The sequence below is a fragment of the Pollachius pollachius genome, assembly GCF_949987615.1.
Source record: "Pollachius pollachius genome assembly, chromosome: 20".
Lineage (NCBI taxonomy): Eukaryota > Metazoa > Chordata > Actinopteri > Gadiformes > Gadidae > Pollachius > Pollachius pollachius.
The window spans coordinates 17,154,866-17,166,390 of record NC_136953.1 but is presented as its reverse complement, the minus strand read 5'-3'; the positions used below and the strand labels follow the sequence as shown (position 1 = coordinate 17,166,390).

Here is an 11,525-nt window from a genome sequence, read left to right as displayed (position 1 = left end):
TGTTTATTCATGCTGCACAGCAGGTGGATCATTCAGCGACAATGAGACCATCTCACCATGAAGACACTGGGGGAGGGAAGAGGGAGGGGGGAGAAGGGGAGGAGGGAGGGGGAGGGGGGAGGGGGGAGAGAGGGGGGAGAGAGAGGGGGGAGAGGAGAGAGAGAGGGTAGAGAGACGGAAGGAAGAGAGAGAGAGAAAGAGAGGAAGGGAGAGAGAGAGAGAGACGTTGGGTAGCGAGGAGAGAGACAGAGAGGGGAGAGAGAGAGAGAGGGAGGGAGGGAGAGAGAGAGAGAGAGAGACGGAGGGTAGCGAGAGAGAGAAAGAGAGGGAGGGAGATAGAGAGAGGGAGGGAGAGAGAGACAGAGGGGAGAGAGCGAGAGAGCACAAACACTAACAGCGTCACCACTCTGGATGTTTGCCATTGTTTTTCCTCCTTCCTTCGCCTGGCTCTGCATTATTTATGTGGCATGCACGGCGTCAGCCAGCGACAGCGCGAGGCGTGGTTGGGGGGCCACTAAAGAGCGCCATGTGGCTGTCGGCGCGCCCCGCCTGACCTCATCCTGACGCCGTGTTCAACCACACAAACAGAGAGACGCCGCAACCTTCAGGCCAGCACCCCTCCTCGGCTCCTGCTCTGTGTTTGCGTCAGTGACTCCCACTACAGGAGCTGCAGAATGTTGTACACCGTGTGTGAATATATGTGTACTGTTATCAGGACAATACCTCTTAAAGTGAACTTGTTTCTTGCGTGGGTGAGATATCTGTGTTGGGAGGTGTCCGGTCAAACCCAAGGCAGAGGCTTTAGTTTGGGTGTGTGGGTTTGGGAACAGATCGGTTGTCCTCTAAAACTCAGGACCTCCCCCATATTGCTCCTCTGTCCTTCAGCAGAAGGCTCTGAACACTTTACATCCCCCAGAGGTCAGGAGCTGTCATGAGGAGCAGGGAGGGTTAAGGCGGACCTCAGGGCTGGGCGGCGGACCCCGGGGATCGAACCCAGAACCTTTGGGACGGACTCACCTTCATCCGTATGATGGCGTTCACCCAGCTAACCTGGCTTTCCTTCTCCTCACAGCAGAAGTACCTGCGGACCGGAGACACATTTTAAGGCATTTTCATTTTTATTTTGTGGAAGGTATTTGAAATGTGGTTCATAAACCACGTTCAAAAATATTAAACCTCACTTGTATGGAATCTAGATCAGTGCTGGTGGTACTCTTCTCACAGAAGGCACAGTACATGAACAGTGAAAAGCTAAATGGATTAGTTTCTTTGACCAGAGTCTTATTAAGGGAAGTCCTCTCTGCTCTGGTGAACCAGCGGTGACTTTACACCCAGTGGGGTGAACTGAGGTGTTGGCGGTGAAAACTGTTTCCTCTGCAGATGTACTTATGAAATTTAATATGATGGCAGGTGTCTCGAAAAGCCCAGGAATTGCTGAAGAGTGTGCAAGAATAATTAAATTGCAAAACTGTCAAACTTTTTCAGGTAATTTCCCAGTAGACGATTGAGGGTGAGATAATTATTTTAATAAAAACACAAAGAAGCGTCTACTTAAATGTTAGCAGTTTGGTTAACAGCTTGTTTGTGTCTCACACCGAATGGTATATAATAGTTTTAGTATTTCCTGGGTGTTTCTAAGAGCAGGAAGCTCTCTGGAAACACGTCACACTGCAGAATATTTGTGCTGAGGTTTGTAAAAAGAAGAAACTTTGTCCGTCTCTCCCCTCTTCTATTGCTAATTCACCAGGAAATAGAACCAATCACAGGTACTGTAGCGTGAGTCGGCTTCCTCCTGGAGTATTTCTGGCGGAGTGGTATTTTCTAAAGCGCGGGCAGAAGGCAGACTAATCAATAATTCAATCAGAAGGCCTTTGGAGGAGCACTCACCAATGCTGCTTCTCCACGTAGATGGTGAAGCCCCAACTGAAAGCAACAAACAGAGGAGAGGACAGCTGGTGACACCCAGAGACAACAGCGCAGAGTGCTGAAGAGGGAGGTCAGCGGCCGCTTTGTTCAGTGGTTTTACCAGAAAGGCACATGTTTGTGATGGAGAGAGAGAGGGGGGGGCAGCAGGAGAGAGAGAGAAGGCAGAGAGACAGAGAGCGAGAGACAGAGAGACAGAGAGCGAGAGCAAGAAAGAGCGAGAGAAGACAGAGAGAGAGAAAGACAGAGAGCGAGAGCAAGAGAGAGCGAGAGAAGACAGAAAGACAGAGAGACAGAGAGAGAGAGAGACAGAGAGCGAGAGCAAGAGAGAGCGAGAGAAGACAGAGAGACAGCGAGCGAGAGAGAGAGAGACAGAGGCAGATAGAGAGACAGAGAGAGAGCAGGAGAGAGCGAGAGACAGATAGAGAGACAGTGAGACAGAGATGAACGTAAATACAAATGGATGGAGAGGAAGACAGAGAGATAGAGAAGACACACACCTCTTAAAGCAAAAAACTACTTTCCAATGAACAACACTAACACACCTAAACCCACACACCTAAACACACACAAAGACACACACACACACACACACAGACTGAAACACACACACACACACACACACAGACCGAAACACACACACACACACACACACACCAAACAAGAAAAACAAAGTTCTGTTGGGCGCTCAAACTTAGCAGAAGGTTGAAACTGTTGTCACCAAATGGAATAACGAAGAAAACTGAGAATGTATAAAAACACAAACTACAGCCAGACAACCGCATGTTTATGCATGACCAGACGTATCCGGAACAGGGTGTACAATTCAGCAGGTGCCAGAACGACGCGCTCTTCAGCAGGGGCAGAATAACACCCCGACACACCAGGTAGGAATCACTACTTCACAGAAGGACGTCGTAAACACGGTTTTAGGGAGAAGTGTTGAGATGGGGTTTAAAAGGGTGAGTAAACGCATATTAGGTGGCACTAAAACACATTCTTCGAGGACAAACGATCATTAAATATGGAAAAGTATCATCCACATAAACGAGGGTAACTGTTAACATCTGCTGGAACGAAAGCCGAGGCTGCACACGCATAATAATAAACCTTTTTTTATTATAGGACACAGCTACCGCTCGCTAGCGCCGTAGCGAGGAGCGTGGAGAGTGCGGAGGGACAGTCCTGCCCTGGTGGGCCGGTCAGGCGTGGGGGGGCCGCAGGGTGCGTGGGTGTATTTACATCATGCATATAGAAATGCCATCTGTGTGTGTACATTATGTAAAGGTGGACCTGTATGTGTGTAGGACCTTAACACCGAGCTGAACCCGCATACACACACACAAGCACACAAACACGCACACACACACACACACACACAAGCACGCACGCACACACACGCACACACAGGGTAAGGATGACCTTCCTCCCGAACACACTCCCTCCCTCTCCAGCACCCACAGCCGGGTTTGAGCCGTCGCTACGGAGATAACCGGGGCGGACCAGCAGGGCCGCGGGTCTGTGGGGGTCTCTGTGGGGGGCCCCCACCCCTCACACACCCCCCAACCCGGACCAAAGACACCCCTCCCTCAGTCGTCCGTCCGTCCGTCCGTCCGTCCGTCCGTCCGTCCCTCTCTCTCTCTCTCTCTCTCTCTCTCTCTCTCTCTCTCTCTCTCTCTCTCTCTCTATTTATAATTGTAGTGCTTGTCATGTTCCCCTCTCATTATCGCTCTTCATCTAACTTTATTCCTCTCTTTATTCCTTTAGCCCTCTCTAACTCTATTCTCAGCTCTCTCTCTCTCCCTCTCTTTGGCTTCAGAGTTAAAAGAGGACTATATTACATTATCTACACAATACAGTATGAACTGTATCTATATGATGGTTTCTTCTCGATTCTGGGTTTCCAGCAATAAGTGATGAGGAATGATAATATAGAAGTTAAAAGTGCCGCTTGGCTGGAACTTCCTCCTGCTGTTACTCTCTGTTTGATTACACCCTGAATCAAACAGAGATTCTGCTTTGAAATGACTCAGAATTTATATTAATCAGTCAAATAAGCTGGCACAGTTTCACATTTTGGGCTGTGTTTTGTAGTCTTGTTTTCCTGAAAGCAGAACGCGATGATATTTTGCAACAAACCCAATTCCTTTTATTCTATTTAATAACGAGAGTGAATACAGAGATACAAGCAGTGGTGTGTTCTGGGTAACAAAAACAAGACAAAATGGAGGCCGTCCAGAACGGTGGAACAAAATGGACGTCAGATAAACGCATGGACCTTTTCATGTAATAAGCCCAGACTACATGATACAGCCCCAAGACTGGCCTCTTCACCTCATGGCCGAGAGAGATAGGGAGACGGAGAGAGAGGAGGAAGATTGAGTTTATACAGCAGGATAAGCTGTGTGTGTGTGTGTGTGTGTGTGTGTGTGTGTGTGTGTCTGTACCAGGTCGGTGCTTTTAGCCGCTTCTTCATCCCCAAGTAGCACTTTGAAGTCTTCAGCAGAACTTCTCTCTCTGCCTTGGCACTCTGGGAGACAGAGAGACACAGAGAGACACCATTCAGGGTTTAGTGGACATTAACCAAGCTCTCTCTCTGTGTCTGGGGTGGTTGTGACACATGATTTGTAAGTGTTTCTCTCTCCGTGTTTATCTAAGCATCTGTCTGCCTGTTGGTTCGGGAGCTTGGTAGATAACACCGCATTAGAGAACAACAGTTTCAGGAATAACATTTCTCTACCAATCCATCCGTCCACCCGTCAGTGTGTCTGTCTGTCTATCCTTCTTTTCCTGGATCGCCTGTCTGTCACTAAGCAACAGAAAACCTTAAAATCTCTCTCTCTCTCTCTCTCTCTCTCTCTCTCTCTCTCTCTCCCCCTCCCTCTCTGTCTCTCCCTGTCTGTCTGTCTGTCTGTCTGTCTGTCTGTCTGTCTGTCTCTCTCTCTCTCTCTCTCTCTCTCTCTCTCTCTCTCTCTCTCAGCAGAGTGACAGCGCTCATCTTCTCCAGTCTAAACCCCTGAGCTTCTGAACCGAGCAATATTCCCTTCGAAACCTCACTTAACACACACACGCACGCACGCACACCCACAACATACACGCACGCAAACTCAATACGCATGCACGCAGGCACACACACTCTCACACACACACACACACACGCACACACACACACACACACACAGCTGTCCCCCTGCCATCACACTATGTCAGCCTACACCTCGTCTCCAAATTCCTTGTGTGAGAAAATCTATTAAAGAAATGTTCCGCGATAATGAGCTGCATTCCCACATTCTTCATATGTCGCTAATTAAGGCAAAGAGTGTCTTACGCCTCGCCCCCCCCCCCTTCTCCGACCCCCCCTCAGAACTTCATCATGTTCCCGTTTTATTTTGCCAAACATGGTGATCCTATTTCAAGTTCCCTAAGAGAAGTTCAAGCGTCTACAAATAACCGTGACCTCCTCTGATAACTCAGGTTCTAACAGGTTCTAACTGGTTCTAACTGGTTCTAACTGGTTCTAACTGGTTCTAACTGCTTCTAACTGCTTCTAGCAGCGCCCAGCTGGGGCTGGGACTGTGGGGGGGGGGGGGGCGTGGCGCTACCTTGGAGTCTTTGAACACCAGCAGCTTCCTGTCCCTCAGCTCCACGTGTTTCTCCGTGAAGCGGTGTCCGGACAGCAGCTTGGAGGCTCCCGCCCGGACCCTCAGCGGGCCCTTCTGCTCCCTCTGGGGGGGGTCTGGGCAGGGGGGGGGGGGGGGGGGGGGGGAATTAACACATCCACACACAGATACATGTACACAAAAGCGCTTTAAAATAAGGCTAATAGTAATGATATCAATAGAAGAAGCTGAAAATGACATAGAAACAAAGTGTTAATTTGTAAATGTTCTGGAAGCCGATAGTGTTCAGCGAGCTGCACCTGTCCCGTGGGGGCTGGTCTGGTTCCCGAGGTGCCTCCTCACCACCAGGAAGGCGGAGCAGGGCTCCTCCAGACCGCTCCACTCCAGAACCTGCTCCAGGATCTTCTCCTTGTGGTGCAGAGGTCGCTCTGTGGAGACAGGCAGAACCACGGCCAATCAAAGCAGCGCATTGATCCGTTTAGGAGCCGGTTCTTTCTTCAGCCTGACCCGAACATCAGACCTCTCAGCACTCCGCTATGAATACATTATTCTGGCTTCAAGTCAACGGATTAAAGTCTTAAATGCCAAACGGCAATCCTATCCTGGAATCCATTAAGGAAAGGTTGTCCCCACCACCACCGCCGCCATAATGGACCCCATCCCATTTGAATTATCCCCCGCCAACCTGAAGTTTGTTTCTAAAAAGGTCAAGGAAATTTGCAACATAAGACTTGTTATCTTATTTTCAAGCAAACGCCATTAGCGCACACTATTAGGATATGCTGCTCACGTACGCTATTAGCGATTGCTATTAGCGCATGCTGCTAGCACGTGCTATTCGCTGATTCACTAGTACCTTTTGAACCTCGCCACCGTCCCATTCTTCACACTGTTTGTGTTTTATTCCAGACACCAATGGAAGCCAAAATGGCGGAACAAGGATCATTAGCATAGCTTAGCTTATCTCCCTTCTATCTGGGGGAGCGGGCCATGGAATTAGTTCCTCCGATTCTACCAAAAGTTTGCATGGCTTAACTTCCCCACACTGCCTTATAACTGCGTTAATCAAATTCTATCCTGAGAAATCCCCAAACCAACGCGAAATTCCCTATCTTAACACTTTTTTTCCTAAACACTAAATCTGTCAGAGCAATACCTCCGAAAATACTATGACCGTGGACTGAGCAAAACTTTATGTTGAAAAGCAACACGGCAGATCTGCTCTGCATTCCACAGCTTCCGTCGGGGCGAGGACGCTCCGTCCTCTGTGGGCTTGAAGAGGAAGCAGGGAAAAAAAAGCCTCAAAGGCTGAAAGTTTGGTTCAACCTCCCGGTGCAGCCGGAGCCCCTGACGGGGCCCTCCCCCGGGCCTCCGGGGCCCATCAGACACAGGAGGGGCGGCACCACAGGGAGCCAAGCAAGAATTGGAGAAGATGATGAAGACGAGGATCATGACGAAGGCGAAGAAGATAAAGAGGATGAGGATGATGAGGATGATGATGGTGATGAGGAAGATGACAGAGAATAAAATGAGGATCATGATGCTGATGAGGAGGAGGAGGATGACGAAGGAGATGATAAGGGTAGTGATGACAGTATTAAGGAGGATAATGATGGTTCTGGTCAGAGTTAACACGAGGAGGAGGAGGAGGGGGAGGAGGAGGAGGAGAAGGAGGATAAAGGTGATGGGCCGATCAGGAGGATGAAGAGGATGATGAAAGCCATCATGACGGCAAAGAGAATGATGGGGGAAAATGGGATGAGGATGATGAATGAACGCACACGTCAGCTAAAGTACTGAATGTCGTCTTGTGAGAGAGAGAGAGAGAGAGAGAGAGAGAGAGAAAGAGAGGGAGAGAGGGAGAGAGGGAGAGATAGAGAGAGAGGGAGAGAGAGAGAGAAGGAAAGAGGGAGAGGGAGAGAGGGGGAGAGGGGAAGAGAGGGAGAGGGAGAGAGAGGGAGAGAGAGAGAGAGAGAGGGAAAGAGAGAGGGAGAGAGGGGGAGAGAGGGAGAGGGAGAGGGAGAGAGAGAGACCTTATAATCAGAGGCTGAGATGAAACACCCGGCCTGCAGAGATGATCCGGAGCGATCCTTTGAACGCTCGTTAAACGCTGAAGCAATGACAGCAGAAAAGTTTGGAACAAAGGCTGTTTGAGAGGGAGGGAGGGAGGCAGGGAGAGAGAGGGAGAGAGGGAGAGGAGAGGGAGGGAGGGAGGGAGGAAGGGAGGCAGGGAGAGAGAGGGAGGGAGGGAGGAAGGGAGGGAGGGAGGAAGGGAGAGAGAGAGAGGGAGGGAGGGAGGGAGGGAGGGAGGGAGGGAGGGAGGTAGGGAGAGAGAGAGAGAGAGGGAGGGAGGGAGGGCAGGAGGGAGGGAGAGAGAGAGAGAGAGAGAGAGAGAGAGGGAGGGAGGGAGGGCAGGAGGGAGGGAGAGAGAGAGAGAGGGAGGGAGGGAGGGCGGGGGAGAGGGAGGGAGGAGGGTGAGAGTAAAAGGGAGAGAGAGAGAGAGAGAGAGAGAGAGAGAGAGAGAGAGACAGAGAGAGAGACAGAGAGACAGAGAGAGAGACAGAGAGAGACAGTGAGAGACAGCAGGGTGCCTTCTGGCCAACTTCAGAAGCACATCAAGCAGATCAAACCGCTCCGTTCAAACTGTTCCTGAGTGAATGCTAACTTCACTAAGTTCATTAACTTCATGAACCTCCATTCGGTGCAGCGTTTGTCGCGGGGGTCCCTACCTGTTCAAACCAGATCCCCCCACGCACCCCTCCCAGTGAGTCACTGGCAGGCTGGTAGTCACATTCATTTACAGAACATATATATTCTGGTGTTCCATCTGATCGTATGTGTGTTTGAAGAGTGGCGAGGAGAATGTTATACTGGTTAAACAACAGAGAACACTTCATTTGAATGTTGGTGGAGTTGTTATATCCTGCTTCGTCATGTGACTGTATTGCTGTATTTTCCTGAGGTTCTTGATAGGGTGGGGATGGGGGAGCGTTGCCGTGGAGACCGTACCTAGCTCCCCGTTCTCGATGACCTCGTAGGTGACCCACCGGTCCTGGGGGCCAGAGGTCAGGCTCCTGCTGCTCAGGGCCGACTCTGCCAGCTCACCAGACTGCATGCTGGGAGAGAGCTGAAACCAACAAACAACGATGAACAAACAGACAAACAACAATGGACAAGCAAACAACAATGAACAAACAGACAAACAACAAGGGGCAAACAAGCAAACAACGATGAACAAAGAGACAAACAACAACGGACAAACAGACAATCAACGAAGAACAAACAGACAAACAACAACAGACAAACAAACAAACAACAAGGGACAAACAAACAAACACGGACAAACAAACAACAACGGACAAACAAACAAACAACAAGGGACAAACAAACAAACAACGATGAACAAACAAACAAACAACAAGGGACAAACAAACAAACAACGATGAACAAACAAACAAACAACGATGAACAAACAAACAATGAACAAACAAACAAACAACAATGAACAGACAAAAAAACAACATAAAACAACGAAGAAACAAACAAACCAACAATGAACAAAGAAACAAACAAACGGACAAACAAACAACAATTAACAAGCAAACAAAAAATGAACAAACAGCAAGCAAACAACGGACAAACAAATAACCAAAAATAAACAAACAAACACCAGAAAAACAAGCAAACAAAAACAAAGGACAAAGAAGTAGGTAATTACTTTTGAATCTAATATAATGAAATATGATTAACATTCCAGTATTTAAGCGGTGGTGGTGTTCCATCTCTTGTCTTCTGGTCCATTCCCTCTCTGATCGCTTCCCTTTGAACAACAGCTCTCTGAGAGTAATCAGAACTGGAGGAGTTAACCCTGATGTCTCCGTCACACCGCTACAGCGCACTGCTCTGATTCACAGAGGGAAGGCCTTATCTACCTGCTGTTCCCGCGTCGCACCAAACCCAATTACTCATGCAATTAAACAAACGCTTCTCTGATTAACAGGCTTTTGATTTATTTCCGAGGCCGTACTCCCATCAGGTTGAACCACCAACGGCTCGGCCCGATTCTGTCAACCTGTGGACCGGCTTCTGTCTACTGGGTACCATCTCTCTCTCTCTCTCTCTCTCTCTCTGGTTACCCTCTCAAACCACCTCTCTCCCTCAGCTCCCACTCTCTCTCCCCCCCTCCCCAACATCCAGCGGGAATGGAGGACTGGTTTGAATTGCACCTGGATGTGTGTGTTTGTGTGTGTGCAGAGGCACACAAGAAAACAGAGAAGATGTATTACGTACCTTCAGGGACTCACAAGGCACACACACACACACACACACACACACACACTAGAGGGACACACAGACACAAACACACACACCACAAGAGGAACACACACACACACACACACTACAGGGACACACATACACACCACTAGAGGAACACACACACACACACACACACACACACACACACCACTAGAGGAACACACACACACACACTAGAGGGACACACACACACACCACTAGAGGAACACACACACACACACACACACACCACTAGAGGAACACACACACACACACACTAGAGGGACACACACACACACACACTAGAGGAACACACACACACACACCACTAGAGGAACACACACACTAGAGAAACACACACACACACCACTAGAGGAACACACACACACACACACACACACACACCACTAGAGGAACACACACACACACACACTAGAGGGACACACACACACACACACTAAAGGAACACACACACACACACCACTAGAGGAACACACACACACACTAGAGGAACACACACACACACACCACTAGAGGAACACAAACACACTAGAGGAACACACACACACACACCACTAGAGGAACACAAACACACTAGAGGAACACACACACACACTAGAGGAACACACACACACACACCACTAGAGGAACACAAACACACTAGAGGGACACACACACACACACACTAAAGGAACACACACACACACACCACTAGAGGAACACACACACACACTAGAGGAACACACACACACACACCACTAGAGGAACACAAACACACTAGAGGAACACACACACACACTAGAGGAACACACACACACACACCACTAGAGGAACACAAACACACTAGAGGGACACACACACACACACACTAAAGGAACACACACACACACACCACTAGAGGAACACACACACACACTAGAGGAACACACACACACACACCACTAGAGGAACACACACACACACTAGAGGAACACACACACACACACCACTAGAGGAACACACACACACACTAGAGGAACACACACACACACACCACTAGAGGAACACACACACACACTAGAGGAACACACACACACACACCACTAGAGGAACACAAACACACTAGAGGAACACACACACACACACCACTAGAGGAACACAAACACACTAGAGGAACACACACACACACACCACTAGAGGAACACAAACACACTAGAGGAACACACACACACACACCACTAGAGGAACACAAACACACTAGAGGAACACACACACACACACCACTAGAGGAACACAAACACACTAGAGGAACACACACACACACACCACTAGAGGAACACAAACACACTAGAGGAACACACACACACACACCACTAGAGGAACACAAACACACTAGAGGAACACACACACACACACCACTAGAGGAACACAAACACACTAGAGGAACACACACACACACACCACTAGAGGAACACAAACACACTAGAGGAACACACACACACACACCACTAGAGGAACACAAACACACTAGAGGAACACACACACACACACCACTAGAGGAACACAAACACACTAGAGGAACACACACACACACACCACTAGAGGAACACAAACACACTAGAGGAACACACACACACACACCACTAGAGGAACACAAACACACTAGAGGAACACACACACACACACCACTAGAGGAACACAAACACA

General features: G+C 49.0%; 1 protein-coding gene across 1 annotated transcript in view; it reads right to left on the bottom strand.

Annotated features, from left to right (window-relative positions):
• Positions 1 to 259: 259 nt before the first annotated feature.
• arap2 (ArfGAP with RhoGAP domain, ankyrin repeat and PH domain 2) overlaps positions 260 to 11,525 on the bottom strand; it is a 79,298-nt gene continuing 68,032 nt past the window's right edge. Inside the window, 6 exon segments of the mRNA XM_079757694.1 lie at positions 260 to 1,081; positions 1,888 to 1,923; positions 4,371 to 4,453; positions 5,526 to 5,659; positions 5,843 to 5,971; positions 8,553 to 8,670. Coding sequence (XP_079613820.1) covers positions 961 to 1,081; positions 1,888 to 1,923; positions 4,371 to 4,453; positions 5,526 to 5,659; positions 5,843 to 5,971; positions 8,553 to 8,670 — 621 coding nt within the window. The 3' untranslated portion in view covers positions 260 to 960.